This window comes from Natator depressus, chromosome 15 (assembly GCF_965152275.1).
Source record: "Natator depressus isolate rNatDep1 chromosome 15, rNatDep2.hap1, whole genome shotgun sequence".
NCBI classification, from domain to species: domain Eukaryota; kingdom Metazoa; phylum Chordata; order Testudines; family Cheloniidae; genus Natator; species Natator depressus.
The window spans coordinates 11,294,789-11,319,592 of record NC_134248.1 but is presented as its reverse complement, the minus strand read 5'-3'; the positions used below and the strand labels follow the sequence as shown (position 1 = coordinate 11,319,592).

Here is a 24,804-nt window from a genome sequence, read left to right as displayed (position 1 = left end):
GTTGTAAAGGGAAGAAACTAAAGGGTCGACCCCCATCTCCAGCCCTACTCTCAACCCCAAACCTCGCTCCCAAGCTGTGCTAGCCCCCCTCCTATTCCACCTCCAGGCACCGCAACCCTCTTCCTGTTCTCTAACAGCATGGGAAAGGCTTGATGCCCTCCCCTGATACCCACTGTGGCCCTCCTCGTTTTAATCTGGTGCGTGTGTGTTCCTTCTCTGTTCAATAGCGGTTTCTACTCCGCTCAACCCCTCCCCCATTCAGACTTCTATCCTATGGTTTAGGTTTTTTGGTTTTCCTCTGAAATCGCAGGACTGTTAGTGGTGGTGCAACTCTTTCAACTATGTAAATGACATTAAAGGATAGGAAAGATTGAGTCCAGGCAGAAATGCGAAAAGGCCATTCATGGGTCCCCACCCTTGAGCAGATTCATCCCCATATGCAAGATAGCTTCCCCATTTTAAAAAATATTAATGTTACATTATTTTTTTCTCATGACATAAGTAATAAACCAAAGGGATGCCTGCTTTTTTACTTTCTCTGTTGAAAGAGGCATAGTTCAATCTCACAGATGGCCTGTTTAGACTAGAAATAGCTGACCTATATGCTCGTACAGGTAACACCTTCAGCTCTAAGGTACATACTCTATGTAAAAAGGATCAGTGGGTGTAGAGGATATCCCTTTACATCTAGTCTCCAGCACTCTCAAAGACTGTTTCATTGCCATTTATCAGAAGACAGCAACAGCTGGTTTCTTCTTTGCATGAAGAATACATCATGGACATACATCTACAGAGCAGGTGTACCAACAGTGGCTATGATACTGCTAACATTTCCCACAATAATATAGATATAATTTTTTTTCTGCCACTGTGTTCACAGTAATGCCTCCTACAGTGATAATTCCAAGTAGCACAGGGCAAGGGCACTACACTTCCTTACACAAAAGGAATCCACATAGGCTTAGGTCAATGTAAAACCATTTTTTATTCTAAATCACTTTCACAACAGTGAAAATTAGTGAACAGTAAAGGGTTGCACTGTATGTGCCATCTTTCTCTAACTGCAGGCCATGTGCAGTCTGAATACAAGGAAGGGAAAAATGATACAATACAAAATGCACACTAAGAAAATCAGAAGCATTAACACTTAAGCTATCTCATTCTTGGATTGCCAGGAAACTAACGACTCTAAATTCTACCATTGCAGCCATTTCAGTCTTCACCCCTTCAGCTTCTCAAGAGCAACTGGCAAAATAAGCTAAAAAGTTTATATTTTAAAATTAAAAAATGTTGTCTGATTTAATACCTCTTTTGTTCATGTTACAGCTGAATTTCTCACTGTCATCTTCAAAGGATAAAAGCTTTGAAGAAATAAACTTCATAGCAGATTACTTCCGCAAGAACACCCTCTCTTTCCTAGCATAGCAGTTTCTCAGAATAGTGGGAGAAGGGAAGGAAATAAAATCCCTTTTACATTAGCAGATGAACATTCCCTTTTCACCAGTAGGTGGAGCTGCCTCTCAATAAAACATCAAGGCAGTGAAAAAGCTTCATAATGTGGCCAGTTGATGATAAAAATGCACTTAATTTCCAAAATATGCACTACAGAAGCCAATTAGAACGGATGAAGCTCCTAAAGTGCCTACACTGTTCAAGCAGCACTTGAATTACCTATACTCAACCAGATCTTGCATCTTGGTATACGATGGATGAGGTAAACTATTGAAGAAGCCAGCTTTTCAAAATCCTGCTTGCTGAGACTTTTGGGGCAGGCAAACAAAACTCCTAACTGCTCCTCCCACATCATCATGCTACAGATGGATGAACAGTTTGTGTTTAGGCAAGTAAGTTTCATTGCTACTACTCACGGTTGTCCTGCCCAGGCACTTCATCCTTGTACATGCAAAAAAGCCTAGCTCCTGAAGCGAGTGAGATTCTATATATTGATTTGTTTTGTCAAATATCATGATTTATTGCCCAGGAAGTCACAAAATTCCTCTCTACAGAAGGTTAATCTCTATTAGTGATCTGAGTCAAACAAACAGCATCTCAAAATAAAAACAGAAGAGAATCCTTTTGAAAGTGTCCAGTTAGAATTAGGAGAAAATCAAACAGAGGTAAAAAAATCCCTCATATTTCAGGTACTGTGGATCCAGAGAATCAATCAGAAACACTTTTTAAAGCTTCATACCTAACAGAATTCCATAAAAGCTTTCAGAGTTGTGGGCACACCTTCTGCAACATCGTCCTCCAGGCACAAAAATATTTATAATCTGCTGCCCTTCAAATGATCATCTTTGGTAAACCTGCAGGAGCTCGTGCACTACAGCCATTCCTTATAGGCTGGAAGCAGCTGTGCACTACCATACAGGAAATGGTCTTACGCTATTCCCTACAGTGGCACCTGCTAGGCAAGTTTAGATTTAATTTTTTGCCAAAATAAATGTGTTTGAAAAGTTAACCTCACAACTCGCTTAATAAATCCCCATTGTGGCCTCTCCCCCAAAACAAGATGATCTCAGATCTGTAAAATGATTTTATTCAGAGTACACAATAGTCCTGGAAGTCTCAACTTTGGAAGAAGGAGTGAGTGCAGCTACAGTAACAGAGTTATGAAAGTACTATCCATGAGTAAAGACCGCTGCACAAACCCAAGAAAAAACAAACACTGCTTTGTCACTGAGGAACAGCACTGCATGTGACCAGAGAGGTACTCTACTGTCCAACAACCCTACCCAGCCCCATGATGAGAGAATTTTCAAGTGTCTAGCTCCAGAAAATTCAGATTATTTTACAATTTTGGGCTGAAGTTTCTTAACCCCTCCTGTTACAGCCATTCAAGTGCCATGGACTTTTCACAACTCTGGTGAGTAACAGCAAGTATCGAACACTGGTCTCCAAAGCTGATTCCATTTTCAGGCAGATGCCCTCCCAAAGAAGTCTTACTGGTGCTGCAAGATATTTCCTGGCAAGAACTGGACTTTGATATAAAAAGATTAAAAAATGTTCTGGAACTTCAATTGACGCATTTCTTTCCAATCATGGATGTTACACACGTGATGCTGATGAACAATGCAGTAGGTTCCTTTCCTCACCAGCCCACACTCCTTCAGTACCAGTGCCTTCCACATAAACCTGGCCTAGCTGATTGGCACAGGATTTCAAAGCAACACTCCCTTTGAGAGTGAAGCTCAAAGCTAGGTCCATGGTTGTATCTGGATACCAGTGGTATGACACATGGCCAAGGTAAGATATGCTTTTTAACTGTTATTTAATTCCAAGGTTCTGGTGCAACATGCGAGATTCCTCAATGTGTTGTGGCACCACTGATTCCTGGAACTTGTGATTAGCTATGGAACCAGACACCAAAAGGTTTAAAGTGGGATGGGGGAGCAGTTTTTAACTAGGTCAGAGACCCTGATGACCAGGAATATACAGGGTATAGAGCAGTTATGCAATCAACAGCCAGAACATGATCACCAGAGCCACAAACAGGAAGAGGCGGGATAGGAACTGCTCATCCACATACTGGGGAGTCCCTGGAACAGCTGAAAAACAGGAAGTAAAACAGTTCAGTTCTTTCCTCTTCTTCAAGATGTAGTATATACTGCACATAGCATATTCACAAGTCTAGAGAGATTTGCAAGGAACCCACCAGCTGATTGACTGTTACTGGCAAAATTTCTCTGTTACAGGAATGATTCAGACTGCCTCGCTCACACTGGGAATTAGGAAGTAATGTAAAACGTCAGCTCCACAAAGCAAGATTTAAGTAGGCCTGGGGACGTGACCCTACTCGAGCAGGCAGCCCTCACCAGAGATTTACAGAAGACAATGCTGAAGTAAGTCTACCTCAGCCAGGTGTTTCTACACTACAAAGTTTTGCATCAGGACCTTTCTCCTTCACAAGAGGAATATACCTCAGAATAAGCAAGTTATAAACAGACAGAAAATCTTAAGGGGAGTCTTATACCAATAAAACTAGTGGGAAGCTTAAAGAAGCTCAAAACTAAGTGTCCCCCCCGGAACAAAATACTGAGCCTGCAGATGAACAACAGATTTAAAAAAGGATTACTGGCAATCATTAATTTCCAGAAGCTGGGAGTGGATAACAAGGGATGGATCACTCGATTTCCTGTTCTGTTCATTCTCTCTGAAGCACCTGACACTGGCCACTGTCAGAAGATAGGCTACTGGGCTAGATGGACCATTGGTCTGACCCAGTATGGCCATTCTTATGTACTTATTTAACCCGAACCACCACAAATCCACACGGTCTCTAGCTCCAAACAGACACACTCTTACGCAAGCAGATAGTACAAAACAAGGTACAACTAATGGGCTAAATCATGGGTAGGCAAACTTTTTGGCCCAAGGGCCACATTGGGGTTGCAAAACTGTATGGAGGGCTGGGAAGGGAAGGCTGTGCCTCCCCAAACAGCCTGGCCCCCGCCCCCTATCCGACCCCCTCCCACTTCCTGCCCCCTGACTGCCCCCTTCAGAACCCCCAACCCATCCAAACCCCTCTGCTCCTTGTCCCCTGACCGCCCCCTCCTGGGACCCCCCGCCCCTAACCGCCCCACCCTGGGACCCCGCCCCTATCCAAACCCCTCCCCCCGTCCTGACTGCTCCGACCCCTATCCACACCCCTGCCCCCTAACCGTCTCACCCAGGATCCCTCCCCCAGAACCTCCATCCCATCCAACCGCCTCCTGCTCCCTGTCTGCTGACTGCACTCCGGGACCCCCTGCCCCTTATCCAACCCCCCGGCCTCCCTACCATGCCGCTCAGAGCAGCATGTCTGGCAGCCGCGTCATCCTGCTGAAGCCAGATGTGCTGCCCTGCAGGAGCGCGCAGCCCCACCACCCAGAGCGCTGGCGGCACGGCTGCAGGGGAAGGGGGAACAGCAGGGGAAGGGCCGGGGGCTAGCCTCCTCGGCCAGGAGCTCAGGAGCCAGGCAGGATGGTCCTGCAGGCCGGATGTGGCCCACGGGCTGTAGTTTGCCCACCTCTGGGCTAAATGCTAAGATGCCAAAGGGTATACAACTTAGCAGCCCTTTCAAGAGCTTAAGAATCCAGTTCAGTTTTCTCTCATTATTCCAAATGAAATACATGCACTGGGACTCCTTTACTCTAAACACAGTATGGCAGACTATTGCCTAAAAGATTTAACATAGGCAGCCCTGGAAATCTTGGGCTGTAGATTTTCTGCCCAGAACAGGCAGCTCTTGCAGTTTAACTACTGTGCAGAGGAGGAGAAGTTCAGCTTTACAGGCTGTTTGGCAATCCTCAGAATGAAGCCACTGTACTAAAGTAACCCAACTGGTTTTATTCAATTGACAGCATTGAAATTAATTCACCAGGAAGTTATTTGTTGTAGCATACAGGTGATCATCTTGAAGATGAACTGCAAAGCAAAGAAAGTAGTGTTCTTGCTTTTTCTTCTTCTTTATGGTACATAAAGACCGATAACGTTTTTCATCCCAAAAAAGTTCTCCCACATATACAAAATATGATTTTTCCTTCTTTTTAAAAATGCTAGAAATTCAGGTCTCAACTTCTCTGGTTTTCCTGGAGCATCTTTTGGAGAACTGGAATGTAAGCGCTCAGATCACTGAAGGGGCTTTCCCAGTTCTCACTTGAGGGGAAGGAACGTTCAGTCGGACTGTTTTAAAACATTTTTTGTTAAAACCTGTTTAACCTGTAGTGTCACTATTGCTCTCTAGTTCTTCAATCCTCCAAAAAGTCCTTCAGCAAAACAGAGAGAAGTCATAAGCTGGTATTTTCTAATGTAAAACCACCTGAAAAACACCTTTAAAAATGTATGTATTTTATATAATAAAGACAGAGCAAAAGGTTTTCCCTTTGTTGTTCACCCTTAAATGATTAGCTCTACAGTGGACCAACACTGTGTGCTCAAAAGGGTATTTCCCGACATGTTGCTTTCACTGGGTTACTTTGGCATTCGGACAAGTTAGTGATTTAAAAGGTTCTTTGCTTGAAAGATACAAATTAACCTATATGAAATTTATTTTCCTGTGGGATTTCCCCAGAAGGTGAGATGCATAATACCTGGTGGAGGCCGCCCATCATTTATGTTGAATGCTGTGGCAAATATACCAAAGGGAAATGCCCCAATTCCAAATGACATTTGGAAGCCACCATCTCCAAACCCAAAGCCCTGGAATCCCTGCAGAGAAGAAAAAAATGGAAGTGAAACATACCGTCATTTATACTGCAAGACAGAGTAAAAGCCAAATATTCCCTGTCACTGGACTTCTTTAGGCTAAATGAGGATCACAATGCCTGTCAGTTTTCAGTTTGTGCCTGTATGGTTCCACACCTCACTGCAGCTCATGTTTGAGGGCTACAGGTTAGCAAATGCTAAATGTTTTTGTAATTCTCTCACCAGATATCTGACACTGTATCATCATTTATATAAATGGATATCACTTACTGTTTGTTTTTTTAAAAAGCTTTGATGGATAGCAAATATTGACTCATAATTAATCTAAAGCAAAAGTAACATCAAAAATTACCCAACATTGCTCCTCGGGATATACGTAAAGTGTTGCACATAGTCACTTTAAAATTGTGTTCCTACAGCACCATAGGAAGCTTTATGGGGAGGAGGGAGAAGAGTTCTTGCCCCAAGGAGCCTACAATATAAGTTATATACAACATAATGTGATGAAGGGAGATGTGACATCAAGGAAGGGGGAGGGAAGGAAGGGTTGCTTTATGATCCAACATCACTGACTGACTGTACAGGGTCCAAAGCAAAATTACAGGGTTAGTCTAGCCAAGCAGAAAGATGAAACTCCTGAATCAAGGAACATCCAAATCCTTAAAATGGATGCAATGTTTAGGAAACAACTAGTATGAAACAAACAATGATACTGTAATTAATGGCTGTGAGAGAGCAAACAGTTAGCCTAGTCCTAGACTCCACCAATCCACAGAAGATTGCCTTCTTGTTTCAGAATTATGCCAGAGGATACGCTAATTTCTAACCATCGAACTTTGAGTGTACACAGAACTGATCCCAGTGACATAATTCTTAGACCTAGAGTTTCTGGACTAACCCCTTGATTTGATTAGTAAAGATTCTGACTCTTCTGCCTATGTTGTCAGTTGTCTTGTCATCAACTCCCTACAAAAGGGGCCAGTTGCAGCAATGCTTCTTTGCATGGGAGCTCCTGCAGTTTCAGAAACTGGAGAAGCGGCATCACTGCTGCAATGTCTTTATGCCAGATTCCTCCAATTAATGGCAGCACCTGCTAAAAGGTTCCACCAAGACACAGCAGCTGATTTAATAAGAAGGCAACGCTCCGCGGAGAGAGAACTACTGAGCTCCCATTTATTCAATATAGAAGTGTTCCTCAGTCATATCCAGCAGGGCTGTTTGTTTGAAGCAATGAGGTATACAAGTGGGCTCTGGGGACTTGAAGCTGAATTACATGGAAATATGCAAGTGTTTCATCAGGTCACGCTCACTTCTTACTGTGCCAAGAAACTCTGGTCAATCCTGATAACTGTTCCCCATGTTCAGCCTACTATTTATATTCACTGTATTTATATACCTGGGCTGCTGTTTGCATACACATACCCCACTCCATTCGGGATGTGTATACATAAACATGGTTAAGTAATGTTCTATAGCGAAGTGGGTACCAGCATACAGCAGCAGTCCCCAAACTTTTGAGGATCGCGCCCTCCCCTCCCCCCACACACACTTACCCCTGTCCACACACCCCCAGAGCTGGGAGCATGGCTGCAGCTCCGGGGGAGTCGGGGAGGAGAGGAAGGATCATGGACAGGGGTGAAGGGACCGAGGCTGGGGCCACAGCAGGGGGTAATTCTAGGGCCGGGAGTGGGGCCACAGCAGAGCTGTGGTGTAGGCTGGCAGCCGGGCCCGCAGTCAGGTACGGCTCCACTCCCAGCCTTGCCCCCAGCCTCAGCTCCGGGCTGGGAACGGAGCCATGGCTAGTGGCGAGGCTGGGAGCTGGCATGGGGCCATCAGCGGAGCCGCGGCCAGGAACAGGGCACAGCTGGGGGCAGGACCGGAGCAGAGCTGGGGTGTGGAGGGGCTGGATGACACTCCCTCCCCACCCCGCATGGAGGCTGGCCTGGACTTCATTGTGCCCCCTACACATTCCTCCACAGCCCCTTAGGGGGGTGCGCCCCACTCTTTGGGGACCTTTGGCATACAGTGACAGAAGTAGACACAGTGTACATTTCCAGGACACCTCTCATTTGACAAAAAGGAGAGATATGTCCCGCACCATTTTCAGAAGCACTGCACCACTTATGCATGGGGAGCATGTTCTGATTATGAAAGATAACATCCCCAGCAGCACCACACTGTACGCTTTAATTGTAAAGTTTGAGTAAAGTTAACTCATGCTGTAGAATGCTGAGGAATGGAGGCATCCACGACACATCATCAGGTATCAAGACACTTAAAATAGCCAATATAAAAGGATCTCCACAGTTGGTCTCCCTCCTCCCCAAATCCTAATCCCATCTTTCCACTTCAACTTGTCTTTTACTTACCCCTCTATTCTCTGGTTCAGGTCTCTGTCCCTGTGGTCGTGGTGGAGTTTTTTCTCTGGAAAAGACAGTAGAGTTAGTATAAGCATAGTGATATATGGTGTAATATTAGTTTCCTGACCTGGCTAGTAAAATAGAACAAACATTCATTGCTCTTTCACAGATGTCCAGAGACCACTGAATTGTTGCAGCAAAGTTGCATGCGGTTAGCTTACTAGCAGGAGCCAGCAGGCCGACTAGTTAGTTGAAACTCCAGTTCCAAATCCACAAATTGAGATTCTACATTTCTGTGCAGCAACATCCTTGTTACATTTCACAATCAAGGGAGCTTGAAAACTGTGATCAGTCCCATGAATGTCCTGTCCAAGTTGCCCGAGTCAGGTAATATTTTGCACAATGTGCCATCTTCAGTTAGTAATTAGTGTTCAATTCAGTTAAAATACATTTCCACAGATAAACAAGAAACGGGGTGTGGGAACCCAGGCCCTGGGAGAGCCAGGATGTATTTGGCAGACATATCATCTCCACCTAAGGTTTGACCATCTCTTATCTGACACATCACCTGAACAATAATTAGGTTTGTGGTTTCCACAAAGAAGTGGCTGCATTTGGATTCCTTACCTGGGGTCCTGCTGCCCAGTACTACCCCTTCCATACAGAGGAATAACTTTATCTCGACTGATTCCTGCTTTACATACTGGACACACCTGCCTGTTTGGCCTGGTCTCTAACCACTAAGAGAGAAAAATAAAACAAAATAAATGAGGCACCATGAGAACAATGGAACAATAGTAACATGCAAATGTATCTCACACAGCCACACAAAAGCCAGCCAAATAGAATTCTACAGCTATTCATCCGATGAAGTGAGCTGTAGCTCACGAAAGCTCATGCTCAAATAAATTGGTTAGTCTCTAGGGTGCCACAAGTACTCCTTTTCTTTTTTCAGAAAAACAAGAAGGCAAACTGCCTACCCTTTGGAAATGCTAAAGTGCCTCAGATTTGGGCAGTACTTGCTGTAGTTTAGTATAGTACACTGCTATATCACATCTGCTGAAGTGTACATTTGTAATTTGGCTGGGAAAACTCTGACAACTACGCTGTAGAAACAACCCTGCACTGGCCTGAGGTAGGACTAGTCTTGTCTCATCTCTAGTTTCTATGATTCTAACACACAGAGTAGGGGTGTAACAGTAAGCGTGGCAAGAGAGCTTCAAGTTTTTAATCTACATATTAAGCCCCCTCAGCTGTCATATGTAACCTCTCCTCCCTGGATCACTGAAATATTTGAGTGGTCAAGACCCTGAAAAAAATGGACTTTTGGCTTATACTTTTCTTTCTCTGGAAAAGTGGATTGCAAATGATTGCATGTTAAGTGTAATTAGTGCATTCTGGTTGCCCTGGAGAGAAGGAAGTGTGCTTAGAAAGAGAAGGGGATATTGCAGCTTCTGACAGAATACCCTAGAGGACTGAGGGGGTTATTGTGCAATAGGAGCTGATGAAAGACAAAGTAAAAAGAAAACGATCTTACCTGGTGTAAACAAGGCCAACTGTTGGTATTCCCACGGTGATTTGATAACAGTGCAGAAAGAGAGAAAGGGAAAAAATGTAGTTAGTAACCTACACTGAGATTTGGCAAATATAGAGAGTATATTGGGGACAGCACACCTAAGAGACAGCAGAAGGTTAAAGAATCAGCAATGTCAGTACCATAACTTTGCATTAGAACAAACTGAACTTCTGAAAGTATAGCCGAAGTCAGACCTCCTCTGGCCCTTCCAGTTTATACAATCTGACACTAGGTTGCCAAATGGACAGAAACCACATCACAACTCTTGGTCCCTGTAATCTCACCATCTAGGAGTTCCACAGCCTTAGACATCAGCACAAAAGGCATATACAAAGGCTTAAATTCATCTTTCTGGGCCTTTTTGCACCAATTCTGCTCACCAATCCCATGAACTCATGTCCTAGGCAAAGATGCAAATTAGAAAGATGCCAACAGTATGATGTTAGAATCTTAAGAATTATAGGGAGGAACACGTGGCTAAAATATTGGGAGAGATCTGGAGAAATGTACATTATGCATCATGCTGTTAATTCTAAAACAGGTACAAAGTATGAGGAACAGAATAGGGTTATTCTAATTTCTCCTTTAAGACACTTTACTTCAATTAAAGTCCTTGTGGCAACTTTAAAAAAGTCAAAACCAAACAAAAACAGGCCACAAGATAAGACTACTTATAAAAAAACACTGCAATGAACTGCTCTCCAAGTGATATAAACAATATGCAGATTGTCCACCGGAAGATTGGACCTTCAATCCTGGTGTAAAAAGTCACTCCACTTAGGTGGTCTCATCAAAAAGCTGTGATCACAAGAAAGTTTCATTCTAAGAAAAGCGAGGTAACAAGGACCTCCAGTTGATATCAAATTCTACTTACTTACACCCGTACAACCACACAGGTTTAAATGAGACCTGAATTTAATCCATAGTATTTAAAACCCCACACAATTAGCAATGACAACCGTTGATAAACTGTTACATTTAACAAAAAATTGGGGAAAGGGGGTTATTTCCTGTATAACTCCATCTTTCAACTACACCAAAACAGTAACATTTGAGGAAAAAGATACCCTTGCAGCCCACTGAAATATTGTGGAAAAGCAGGGCAATCTACTTCAATGCTCAAACCCAGACAAGACACATGGGAGGCATAACATTTTCACTGTGTTTGTGGGACATCTGCCCAAATTGGACAGATGGTGGACCTGAAAAGCTAGTGCCACTGCCATGATGGTATGGGGAAAGAAAAATAACTTCACAACAAAAACGGGCTCTCTACAACATTTCTGCCAGCACTTGCAGCGAAAGAAAGCCTGTGGTGAGGGTGTGATTTGCCTAAAAATTCATAATTTCGACTCCGGAGCCTGCTTCAAGGACAAGATGCAAAGCAGTTCCAGGTATGGGTGGGTTACAGAGGAATTTAAACCCATATACAGTGGGTGTGTGCCAAGCCAGAAGGCATAAATGAGAATAATATTGCTCTGCCAAATTATATTAATCAAGGCTGTGCAATTCAGTTTTTAGCACAACAATCCAGAGGACTACCAAAAGCAAAACTTACGGAGACCAGCACTGGCCTGGAGTAACTAACTACATACTTAACAGAAAAATGGATCTGAGGACAGAACAGTAAATTAGCAAATTTCTGTTTACAGCATTCAATTCCAAATCCATAATCCCATTCACATTTTAAGATTGCAAGGATGGACTTTTCATCTGACATTTAACCTTGTTATAGCCTCGGCTCCTGGATGATGAGAGTGTGTTTGTCCCAGCCCCATATTCTGGTCTACCTAAGGAAAGTAGTATACTGACCAGAAGAGGTGCCCACAGAGACTGATAACCGCATCCTTGGCAGTGTCTAAACAGATGTTGCATTCAAAAGTGCTGTCCTGATTAGTATTGTCCCCAGCACCATTACTACTGCTGCTGCCACTGGTCCCTCCGGTACTGGAGTTTTCAGTGGATGTAGACGCCGTGGGCCCTTTACTTGCCATCCTCAGGAATTAATTCGATCCAAGGTCAGTAAAATCCTCCAACTGGAATCCTATGAGACAGAAAAAGAAATTCCACTTGCATTACACTGTTACATTCTTGTCCTATTTGAAACTGAAAGAAGAAAAATACTATTAAGATTACTTGCCCAAAGACCATTTGGACCCCAGATTCCAACAACTCAATTTTATGGTAGCCAAGAGGAGTCTTTTTTAGAAGTTAAGCTGTCTTGAATATCTGTCATATGGCCTAGCTGCTGACATCACCTACACTTTAAAATTCTGGGTGCACTGACTGACTAGCACACTCAACCCCAAGGCTGAAAATTAAGACAGGTTTCCCATCTCCATCTTCTTGTAAATGTTACCAAACAGCAGTTACTCTTTGCCAAGTGTATTGTTGATGCATGTACATTTAATCATATGTGCTCTTCCCAAAATTCAGTACAGGGCACAAATGTCTGAGCTCAGCCTGAAAAGGAGTTTAACAGAGGTCCATGTCAGGAGAGTAAGTCACACCTTTCTTCCAGAATTCAGTGAGGTTTACAAGAAAACTAAAGAGGTCTTTTTTATCCCCACCCACACAGACTCAGGTGGAACATACTGGTCATTCAATGCCACTAGGATTTTTTTTACGTCCATTAGTTCAGGTTACCAGGAGCCCAGAAAAAGAAGGTGGATGGAAGTGATCTTCATACCAAGGTTGATTGATTTAAATCATCAATTTTAGATGTGTTTCACATTGGTATTTTTCTAAAGACAGGTTGATTCTCATTGGTTGGTAAAAATTAAAACATGTTGACTTGCAACTGAATTGCAGCCTTTGTGCTAAATTTGGTACTTCTTTTTGCTAACCATGGGATACAATGCATCTATACACATTTATTTAAGCAATTATACAGCTTAATTTACATTTATGGAGATTCTTAATTTTTACATTTTTATTATGTTAGAAAATGGTAAATGGGTTTTTTCCTATTTACCAGATAAGTTTTTTGTTTTTTTTTTAAACTTGTGATTTGTGTCAAGCTCCTTTTGGAGATTGAGTGGAATTCACTTAAAATGCACAAACAGCATTTTACATTTTGTTTTTAAATAGACCTACCTTAAATGTACCGGATTCACAAGAAAAAAAAGTTGATCAGTAATGTTTTGCATTTTAAACTCGCTGATGTATTAAACAAAGGAAGTATGATCTGTAGTTAGTGAAAGGAAGTGAGTGTTTCTGGTCACCATGTCATTCAAGATTTTTAAACCAGTCGATCTCATCTTCTCATACCTGATTTTTATTCCTAGATTGGGAGAGGAAGACAAGTTTTCCTGTTTTTTCCTTCCTAACTTTGACTGAACTAGCTGTTGAACTGAACTAGCTGAATAAACTAAAATGTAAAAAGTTAGCCTCTTCTGCAGGTGCAGAGAATCTGCTCTCAAAATCTGGTTCAGCACTTCAACAAATTTTGGTTCCAGATGCTTAGCAACAAACTTACAACACTTCAGTAGTCCGACTTTCTTTGAAATTCAGCAGCAAACATGTACTGCTTAATATTTTTTTGTATTTAATTTAAAATTATTTAAATATATTATAACAAGTTTAGGCCTTAACATAGATTGTAAATTTCAAATTTAACTAATTATGTTTTTTTTAAATAAATATATAATTAAAATTAAAAAATCCAATATATTTATTTTAAAACATCCTTAGTTTCTTATCCACGCTTCCCTCCCGCTGCTGTCATGGTGTGGGTGGAAGGAAGTGAGCAGTGAACATTTCTAGCAATTATGTTGCAGAAGCACCCAGGATATACTGAGGACTGAACATCCCAGTCATTTGTACAGCTCACTTGCTCTTGACTCATGTTAACATGTTACCTGTGCAGCACATATCATGTACGTCTGCTCAACAGGATTCTCTCTCTTTTTATTTCTTTCTGCTAAAACATAACTGCCATAAACCTTAGTATGGGATTTCCATGACATACAAATCCAAAAGCACTTAACAGAATGGAGACAGCATGGGCACAAGACATGTACATCTCAGGGAATAGAGAGATACTTTTACTGTTCAATACAAATACCAAAAGTCTACTCTGATTTTTTAATCCAAAAGTCAAGAACAAATCTATACCTGCTGAGTCAGTCACAATTAACCAAGACAGAACAATTTAAATCTTAGTCCATTGCACTTTCCATGAGAAAAACACGGAGCTCAGATACCAAGATGCTGAAAGCCTATAAATCCTAGATACCCATATGAGACAGAGAAATAGATGACTGTCCAAAACTTTCACAAGTGCACAGAAATTAAGTATTTGGAAAGGGCAACCAGAACCTTTCATAAACTACTGACTGCAAAACTTACCCCACAAGTACTAAAAAGGTCACCTCAGCTTCCTGAGTAATGCTGGAGCACACATATGGAGCTATAAAACAAAATTTCAGTCTCTCCAGCTTTTATCGCAAAGAGTTCTTTTCATACAATGCAATTCCGCTGCAGGACTAAAAAAGTGCCAAACCAGAGCCTAATTAAAGTATTGCATCAATGACAGCACAACAGAACAAATGGGGAAGGAGAAGAGATTTATTTCTACAGAGCTTTTTCACTCAGTTACATCATTTTGTATGGGGTCCCAGAAGGACAGCTCAGTGTTCACAACTACTGTGCCTTAATGCACACTGCCTCTCAGCACTGCTGACTCCTAGCATTTCACAACATGGCTTCATTTACCCTCATCAGCAAGGCAGTTTGCCGTACATTTAAAAAAAAAATACTTTAGTACAGTACAGGTGGAAATGCTACCAATTCCCAATTTTCACTGTTCTCATGCATCCTTTCTGCCAGAATCTTTCGCAGCATTAGCTTATCTTGCTCAGATAATGAACGTTTAAATGAACCCCAATAACAAAACAATCCAAGACTGAAGCAAGAAATTAATGTTCAAAGTTCCAGGTTTCGCTCATATGGTATTCTGCCTTAAATACTGGTTTAATATTTTAGGAGGAGAGATGGGGGAAAGATTTACCCCTACAGCTTTGGGGATCCATAGCACGAATTTTCAGACCTTTAATTTAATTTTCTTTTTAAAGCAGATTTGGTCATAATGCAAGAGAGAATCCAGATGAACAAAAGGGTGTAATTAGTTCTGTTCCAGCCAATATCTCCCTTCACCTCACTTGAGCTGTCAGGTGACCCAGTTCAGCTTACTTTCACATCTTTTCCCCCACAAAAGTCTTTGTACTTTCTCCAATGCTTACCCATACTCCTGGAAAGACCTTCCTGACGCATGGAGTGAAGTGCATCCGATGAAGTGAGCTGTAGCTCACGAAAGCTTATGCTCAAATAAATTGGTTAGTCTTTAAGGTGCCACTAGTACTCCTTTTCTTTTTGCTTCCTGACACTGTACCTGCACCTCCTTCAAGTCTCTCTTCAGTACCCTCTTTCAGATCTAATCCGCCATTAGGAATTCGTCAATTAAAAAAAATAAAATATTACAAACATAATTAATAAGCTGTGACAATAAGAAAACAAGTAACCTCATGAGTGTGTACTGTGCAAGACTGTCTCATTCCCACCCACTTCTCTGTTGTAATCTCTCACTGAGGCAAAACGTGTCTTATTTAACCTAGTTTGTAATAAACTCTTTGGAGCAGGGAGGGACAATCTTATTTATTTGTCTGTAAAGCACCATTCACACTCCTATGGTATTGTACAAACATTATTATTTATACATTTGAAATTAAAGTGAGACAGGATTTGATAGCCAGAGGGTAAGAAGTATATTTGATCATTCCATAATAACTGGATCACTTATGTTCTAACTAGAACAGACTCATAAGTTTGAGAGTAAATTCCAAGATGATACCAGCTTCAGTCAAGCACTTGAGCTTGTTAAAAGAAATGCTAAGCAGAGAAGTAGACTTAAAAAAAATCAACTAAAACAGGCCAGACCAACCCCTTTTTGTATTTGATTCGGTGCTCAGATGAAGGAGATACCACAAGCACCTCAGAATCCATCGTTGCTTTTAAGTTAAATTAAACACAAAAGTGTTTATTATAAGTGGGTGTACAAAGGTACTGTTGGGGACACTGGGCATGGCCACTAGGTAACTCGAGGGGATGGAAGACCACAAGTGTCGATGAAGCCCCCTTGCACTAGGCCCAAGTGTTCTTGGCCCCCCCCCCCCACCTGGAGGCACTCACAGCAGTTATGCGTACTAGGCTCAAGTGTCCTTGGCCCCCTTGCCTGGAGGCACTCGTAGCAGTTATGCTGAGGATTTGCAACAATATGTTGCAGAGTTAGACTGCCTAAAACTAAACAAGGCCAAACAGGGCAAATATGAAAAAACAATGCTAAATAAAGCAGCTTTATGTATGGTTTAACAGATGGTATAAAAAAACAAGGAAGCTAGTTGGTAACTGGATTGGCTGGCTATATGAATACTTAGGGCAGCTTGCTATTAAATAAGTATGCTAAAAATATATATATAAAAGCCTGTGTAACTTTTTGCTCTGTGTGCAGGATTCTATTCTCCCTGTACCTTGTTTGCAGTGCAAATAAACTTTTCTGCTTCTCCACCCCGTTGTGATTATTGGGTGACGCACACCGGGTAACAAACCCCTGCTGTTGTTCGCCTCTGGCACTGGGTGCCAGCAACAGTACTAATCTAGGTTTGCTAAACCCTTTGCCCTTTTGACCAACTCTTCAAGTCCCACTTCACAAATGCCAGGACCATTAAAGAAATTGAAGGCAGGAGAAGGTGCAAGAGTTAGTTGTGACCTCATGGCAAGTTTTCAAAGATTTTCCACTTTTCTTCTCTTGTTCTTTGTTATCAAGACATTTCCATGAAAACAAAATATTTGTTTCTTAAGTGTCCATCTGTTCTTGCTGTTTATTCCCCCATTTGAAGTCATCATCCTCTGTGATATCGCAACTGGTTGCTGTGGAAATGACTTATATCACAGTGTATTACCACTCGACATGGGGAACAAACAGCAGGAACAGATGAACTGTTAAGAAAAAAGTAACTTGTTTTCATGCAGATGTCCTTAAACAAACAAAAAGGGGGCAGAGGGGAGAGAAGATATATGGGAAGGGATATAACATGCCTCCCTTTTGGTTATCCAGGTTTTTCTGGAGCCAATCTGGTTGAAAGAGCAGATGAATACTTGAGGAGAAGGGGGGCTTTAAGAAGCAGATGGCACTCTGGGGCCTGAAGGTTCCATGACAGTTGAGAGCAACAGATGGTCTGAGAGATTGAGGAGGAAATAATAGCGTGGGAGACTGGTGAGGTTTATGTGCTCATCTGTGCGCCTGCAAGAAGCAACTGAGGAGAAGACACCCACAAAATATTTAGGAAATATATTCTAAGAACACAGAGTGGAGTAGAGAATTGGGGGAGTGATGCACCAGGAAATGCAGGGCTGGAGCATCAGACAGTGAAAGAGACCAAGTGTCTGGATCTAAGAGGAATGAGAGATTTGCCAGAGATACAGTGATTTGTCTCTGAAAATTATGAGGAACTTCACAGAAAAAAAGGGATCATGACATTTTAAATTAAAGCATCCAAAAATCTCACTGACAAAAAGCAAAGATAGACAATAATTCAGAGTGCATGATAGAAAGCATCAAAAAATAACATCACCTAAGTTATAAATTATATTTGTAGGATATATAAAATGTTTAGAAGTGTTTACTTTTTAATGTTAGTTATTTCATAAATATTAAGAATAACTGCTTTCCAATTGGGTTCTAGGTCACTGACTACAGATTAACATTTTTAATTATTATTCCTCTTTGCTGTATATCTTACATATGAGATTTAAAGGAACACTGTCAGGTTAAAAAACCTGTATAGAAAAGTAAGTTTCTTTGCTCCTTTTACTGATGTCACACTGTTACATTACTAAAGAGATTACTAAAATTTAAAGAATTCTTCAAGTCTAGTTTGCGTCTCATGACAGATTCTGTTTTGTTCAGGTTCTAAATTTCTCTGTGCTTGGACAATGAAAATTTCGGGTTCACTTTCTTCTGATGTACTCACACAATATTACAATGTTTTTGTTGCAAATATGGCGATCCAAATTTAAAAATAATCAGTTTTCATTATTATAATAAAAGTTTCAAGAAAACCTCTCTCTTGACACTAGGTTTAGAAGAATACCCTCACACATAAAACAAACACAAATCTGAAACCTACAATGTGAGACTTCTCTGAACTTTAAGCATACCTAACATATGGTCACAGGTCACTTTTTCTGCAAGAGCTGACATTTGCTGACAGCCCCATGAAAAACAGTAAGTTTATTTCCTGACATTCTCAGCATGTACATTCCTGCTGAAGTAAAACTGTTAATTATTAAACATATATTTACTTAGTTGCCTCTTTATTCCCTTCCCCCATCTCCTGATTGATTATCTAAAGAGTGAGTCGAAACATAACCTGTCATGCATGTTCTGTTCTCCTTTTGTGGTTTTTATGTTGCTGTGCTCTATATGCCTTTCAGTGTTAGGTGAAGTGGTCCCTACATATAGGCTGAACGTCAGCTTAAAACACCATCCTGCATATTAATCTACTATCAGGGACCCATGCAGCAATACAGAGACACATTTAATTCAGTGGGACTCTTCACAGACCTGTGCTAGAGGATTAGAATGCAGGATTGAGGCCTATGTTTAAAAAGTCATTTGGAATCCATTGAGATGAAATGTGCTATACAAATAAAAGGTTCTTATTTTTTTATATGAACATACTGTGAACACCAAGCATGTAAAAGACAAAGATAGCGGAAAACAGAACAAAGCTTTCTCCCTTCCATTAAACAGATAAAAAACTCAAACAGAACTTGGAATGAAGCCTATGAACACACTTCTTTTTTAAACCTTGGCAAATCTAAGGGATAAAGAAAACTGATATAATCAGTTAGAAAATGCCAGAAAAATATTCAGATGACATTAGATTATGTAATATGTTTAATAGCATTACATCAGTCATAAATGTACTATGTGGACTAATTATTAGAACTTTATAGGTTGGCAGGGGAGGTTTTATTTTAAATTAAAAAAATAAAAGACTCAATTGTTTTTATGTGGTTTAAAGCATATAAAGCAATCTCAGATGGCAATTAAAATATATCAGAAGTTACTACTTCTGAAGATAAGAAATAAAACCCAAATATGAATCTATTTATAAATAGCTACATCTTTGAGGGACACTTATGACACATTTTAGGTCCCTGGGGAGAAAAAAAATCTAAATATAGAGAGCGACAAATAATGTTAAGAGGCTGAAGCACTTTACAAGGGAGTGTAAATTATCCCAACTTTTACAGATGGGTAAAACAAAGAATTGTTTCCCTGCAGACACACAGGAAGCCAGAAGCAAAAAGGAGAATAGAATCCAAGTCTCCTCGCTATTGGACTCCTGCTCCAACCATTGAGCCGTGCCATCTCCCTCAGTTACAAAAGTAAGAATCATGAAGTCCCACTGTTACATATAAACCTATCTGCTATTCTATAATTCACTAAAGAAAAGACAAGAGCGATCTTAGTCTGTTTTGATAGAATCTCAAAACATTTTGGACAAGAAAACCGAAGGATGAAATGTAAGACAAATAGAGAGAGGAATACAACACAGTCAGTAAAAAGAACGAGGAGTACTTGTGGCACCTTAGAGACTAACAAATTTATTAGGGCATAAGCTTTCATGGGCTAAAACCCACTTCATCAGATGCATGCAGTGGAAAATACAGTAGGAAGATATATAGATATAGATATACAGAGAACATGAAAAAATGGGTGTTGCCATACCAACTCTAACGAGACTCATCAATTAAGGTGGGCTATTTATTATTATTAGCCCACCTTAACTGATGAGTCTCTTTAGAGTTGGTATAGCAACACCCATTTTTTTTCATGTTCTCTGTGTGTGTGTGTATATATATATATATATATATCTATCTTCCCACTGTATTTTCCACTGCATGCATCAGATGAAGTGGGTTTTAGCCCATGAAAGCTTATGCCCTAATAAATGTGTTAGTCTCTAAGGTGCCACAAGTACTCCTGGTTCTTTTTGCTGATACAGACTAACACAGCTACCACTCTGAAACCTGTCACAACACACTCAGTGCTACAGAAAGAAGTGCAACTGGGACAAACGACTGTTTACCAAAATACATTTTACAAAGAGCCACACACGGAGGACGGGTGGGGGTGGTTATTTCCCTCCTGACTCAAGCCAGATACTGGGACGTCTTGTGCTAGTTTGGGAGAGTATGCATTAACAAACTGTGATTTCCAAGGCATTTTCTTGTAAGACTTATGAGTTACGCAGTTAATGGTCTCAGGTAATAAAAAGTAAATGTAAGTTCAGTGTATCAGTGAGGAGACCCCCCGAACACGAACGGACGGACAAAATAAGGGCGAGAGGCGCCTCTCTGAGGAGCCAGAGGTTTCGGGCTCTCCTTTCAGCTCCCGACCACCTACTGCTGACTTGACAGGATGCCCAACACACCCACCCGACAGCCCCGCCCCACAGACCCCCTCCTCAGCCCGCTTCCCGCCTCAGGCCCGCCCGCAGCCCCAAGCAGGGCCTCGAAGCCACCCCCCGGCAGTCTCAGGCCCGCCCCCCTGGTGCTTACCCGAGAAGCGGGTGCTGCGACCCCCACGGCAACTACAACAGCCCCGAGACTCCGACTCCCAGCTGGCTCCAATCCGCGCTCCAGCTTCTCCTCCGTGGGCCGCCGCTGTCACCTGATCCCCCGGAAACCCAGCCCCGCCTGCATTGTCCGCGACCAGCCTCTCGGCCTGCGCACGGGGCCGCAGCATCGGGTTCCGCCTGCCAGGGCGACGGGGGGGCGGCAAATGCCCCGCGCCCCAAGGGACGGGGCACGTAGATCCCACGCCCCGGGGGCAGCGGGGCGAAAGGAGTCCAGCTTCCACATGGGGATTGGGGAATGGGGGTTGGTTCCACACACACTGGTTCCTAGGGCAGTGGAGCGGGGGTTAACTTGGGGTTAAACACCAAACAATGGTATTGTTTCGACTAAACTAGAGAGACCAGACCAGCGCAGCACGCTTCAGAGCCTGGATTCCACACACACGGGCCTCGCGGGGTGGGAGAGGAGTGCAGCTTCTGCGTTGGTCTACATACAGAGATAGAGGAGGTGGTTTAAGCCATAGCGGTAGTGTCCGTCCAACCCCCCCCCTCCGGCCTTACTGTTTTTAAACAGACCATGAACTAACCTATGGCTTCAGACTGGGAAAGCAGAAGCCCTAAGAGCCAAGAAGTCAACACCAGTAGCAGATGTCTACCGCAAGATTCACAGCAATGCTACAAACAAGCAGCCATGCTGGAATTTCCACTTGTATGCAAGTGTATCAACCAACACACAGTTAAGGTGAAGATGTGTGTAGTAATGGGGAGCCATACAGGAAACCAATTTTGATCCTGCCCTCTGGCATGCGGCAACACATTATGAGATTCATTCACCTACCTACACTATATTCGCAAAAAGAAAACGAATACTTGTGGCACCTTAGAGACTAACAAATTTATTTGAGCATAAGCTTTCGTGAGCTACAGCTCGCTTCATGAAAGTTGATGCTCAAATAAATTTGTTAGTCTCTAAGGTGCCACAAGTACTCCTTTTCTTTCTACCTACACTAGTAGATCTGCTGTCTTTAGAGATTGGTCAGAGGAGACAAAGTCATTCATCACAGTTTTATGACACTTAAAGCAGCATGTCAAGGTAACATAATGGTTTGACACAACAGGACAGGCCTAACAAAGAAAATAACAGAACGCCACTAGCTGTCACCTTCAGCCCCCAACTAAAACCCCTACAACGCATTATCAAGGATCTACAACCTATCCTGAAGGATGACCCAACACTCTCACAAATCTTGGGAGACAGGCCAGTCCTTGCCTACAGACAGCCCCCCAACCTGAAGCAAATACTCACCAACAACCACATACCACACAACAGAACCACTAACCCAGGAACCTATCCTTGCAACAAAGCCCGTTGCCAACTGTGCCCACATATCTATTCAGGGGACACCATCACAGGGCCTCATAACATCAGCCACACTATCAGAGGCTCGTTCACCTGCACATCTACCAATGTGATATATGCCATCATGTGCCAGCAATGCCCCTCTGCCATGTACATTGGTCAAACTGGACAGTCTGTACGTAAAAGAATAAATGGACACAAATCAGATGTCAAGAATTATAACATTCATAAACCAGTCGGAGAACACTTCAATCTCTCTGGTCATACGATTACAGACATGAAAGTTGCGATATTACAACAGAAAAACTTCAAATCCAGACTCCAGCGAGAGACTGCTGAATTGGAATTAATTTGCAAATTGGATACAATTAACTTAGGCTTGAATAGAGACTGGGAGTGGCTAAGTCATTATGCAAGGTAACCTATTTCCCCTTGTTTTCCTAACTCCCCCCTTCCCCCCTTCCTCAGACGTTCTTGTTAAACCCTGGATTTGTGCTGGAAATGGCCCAACTTGATTATCATACACATTGTAAGGAGAGTGATCACTTTAGATAAGCTATTACCAACAGGAGAGTGGGTTTGTTGGGGGGGGAGAAAATCTGGATTTGTGCTGGAAATGGCCCACCTTGATTATCATACACATTGTAAGGAGAGTGATCACTTTAGATAAGCTATTACCAACAGGAGAGTGGGTTTGTTGGGGGGGGAGAAAACCTGGATTTGTGCTGGAAATGGCCCACCTTGATTATCATACACATTGTAAGGAGAGTGATCACTTTAGATAAGCTATTACCAGCAGGAGAGTGGGGTGGGGGGAGAGAAAACCTTTTGTAGTGATAAACACCCATTTTTTCATGATTTGTGTGTATAAAACAAACATCTTCTGTATTTTCCACAGTATGCATCCAGTGAAGTGAGCTGTAGCTCATGAAAGCTTATGCTCAAATAAATTGGTTAGTCTCTAAGGTGCCACAAGTACTCCTTTTCTTTTTGCGAATACAGACTAACACGGCTGTTACTCTGACACCTAACATTAATGTTGCATGTAAGTTTCAACACTCTGATGTAATATCAAACAATTAAGATGTTACATGGGCCACAAAGGTACTTTTGTGATTCTGAGATAGCCGTGTTAAAGCTGGGATGATCCCAGAAAACTTGGACCAAGCAGCAACAATCACCATATAGCTTCTGTCTCAAAAATTTCCTATAGGTTTTCATTACAAAATAAAAGTTTCTGTTTTTTATTTCTGTTGTTTTAAAAGAATGGAAGTAAGTTAATGTTCTCAAAAATGTTGTCTCTTTGATTCCTGAGTGGTATAGTTACCACTCTTGCCAGAAGGTAGGAGACCTAGGCATCATTGTGACAGCTCAATGAAATAATTTTCTCAATGCACAAAGGCAGTTAAAAATAAATTAGATGTTAATTTATCGAAAGAATGGGATAGAAAACAATATTCAAAATATTGTAATGCCATATAAATCCATAGTACCTCCTCATCTGAAATGCTATTCACTTGTAGACATCATTTCCTCCTTTAAAAGATAACTAATAGAAGAGATCCAAAGATGGGCAACAAAGATGATCAGTGTGGAAACACTTCCATACAAGAAGGAGCTGAAAAAGTTAAGCTTGTTTAGAGAGAAGGTGAATAAGAAAAATGTTATTCAATGTATTCTTCATAGAAAGTGAACAGGGACGTAACAAGGTCGTCTGCCCCTTAAGGGCCTAGAGCCAGCCCTCTTTGGTTATCAGATCTTGCTGGAAAAGTGTCAGGTGAATGGTGACTTCTAAAGGGCTAAGAGTTCAGTTGAAGAAGAGCTGCTGTGACTCCTGTGGCAGGCCCTAGACCAGAGGCGGAGCGGTTTCTAGACCCCTACAAACTGCTTTGGGCAGGGAAATTGCTTTGTTTTGGTGTTATTTTGTGATTTTTTGTTGTTGTTTGTTTGAAGAATAAACTATGCCCTGAAGGAAGGGCCTGAGCTGAGAAAACTCTGGGCCTTGAGTTAGTCCTTCTTGGGCTGAGAAGACAGGTCAGCATCCTATCTGTGGTGGAGAATGTGGGCAGGTGATCAGCCTTTGGAACCGAGGCAAAATTGAGGCAGCAGAAGAGAAAGTGAAAGAGAAAACAAAAGCAGCTACAGAAAAGACAAAGGCAGAAGAGACAGCTGAAGGGTTTTTCTGGTGGACCCTCCCCTTCCTTGGGATTTTTAGTATGGAGGGAAAAGATGGAAGACGTCCCTCTACTGGAAGAACAGCAGCAACAGACCCAGGCACTCCCCGCACTGAGTCACTCAAAGCAGGAGGATGTGCACCTTGTCTCAATAGTGACAGGATACCCAACACCAGCAACTGGAGACAGTCCTGCAATACCTGGAGAAATGGGCTCCAGGAAGTTTTACCAGACCTGGAGAAGATAGCTCAGGTAGGCCTGGCCCTGGGTTGGTGAAGCTGGAGCTAGAAAATGATCCTAAGGCCTTCTTCCACACCTCTGAGCAAGTGATCAGTGCTGCTGGCAGGGAGGAATCAAGTTGGGAAGCTAGTGTGGCACCATCAGGACTGGTAGCCTCAAGAGATCAAGAATTTTGAGGTCTGGGTTTTTTTGTAATTATATGGTGGGGTTTTTTTAGCTGGTCTTCTGATTTTGAACTCCCCTGCCAATCCCCAGTTGGTGG

The 24,804-nt window shown here is 42.1% G+C and overlaps 1 protein-coding gene across 2 annotated transcripts; it reads right to left on the bottom strand.

The window, feature by feature from the left end:
- Positions 1-1,059: 1,059 nt before the first annotated feature.
- On the bottom strand, positions 1,060-20,881 carry RNF185 (ring finger protein 185). 2 transcript variants are annotated; one of them, XM_074973262.1, is made up of 7 exons: positions 20,752-20,881; positions 11,935-12,166; positions 10,084-10,102; positions 9,174-9,286; positions 8,556-8,610; positions 6,072-6,189; positions 1,061-3,548 (listed from the first exon to the last, which is right to left on the bottom strand). In XM_074973262.1, the coding sequence occupies exons 2-7, from the start codon at positions 12,114-12,116 to the stop codon at positions 3,451-3,453; spliced, it is 585 nt and encodes a 194-aa protein (XP_074829363.1). In that variant the 5' UTR covers positions 12,117-12,166; positions 20,752-20,881; the 3' UTR covers positions 1,061-3,450. The 2 variants fall into 2 exon arrangements, with proteins under 2 accessions (XP_074829364.1, XP_074829363.1); XM_074973263.1 differs by lacking the exon at positions 20,752-20,881 and having other exon boundaries at positions 1,060-3,548; positions 11,935-12,135.
- Between the last annotated feature and the right edge of the window lie 3,923 nt (positions 20,882-24,804).

Coding starts and splice junctions, on each gene's coding strand:
- RNF185 (XM_074973262.1), bottom strand. CDS start 12,116: ATGGCAAGTAAAGGGCCCACGGCGTCTACATCCACTGAAAACTCCAGT. Junction 8,611..9,173: donor ACTGGGCAGCAGGACCCCAG/GTAAGGAATCCA, acceptor TGTCTTTTCCAG/AGAAAAAACTCCACCACGAC. Junction 3,549..6,071: donor TGATGGGCGGCCTCCACCAG/GTATTATGCATC, acceptor CCTGTTTTTCAG/CTGTTCCAGGGACTCCCCAG.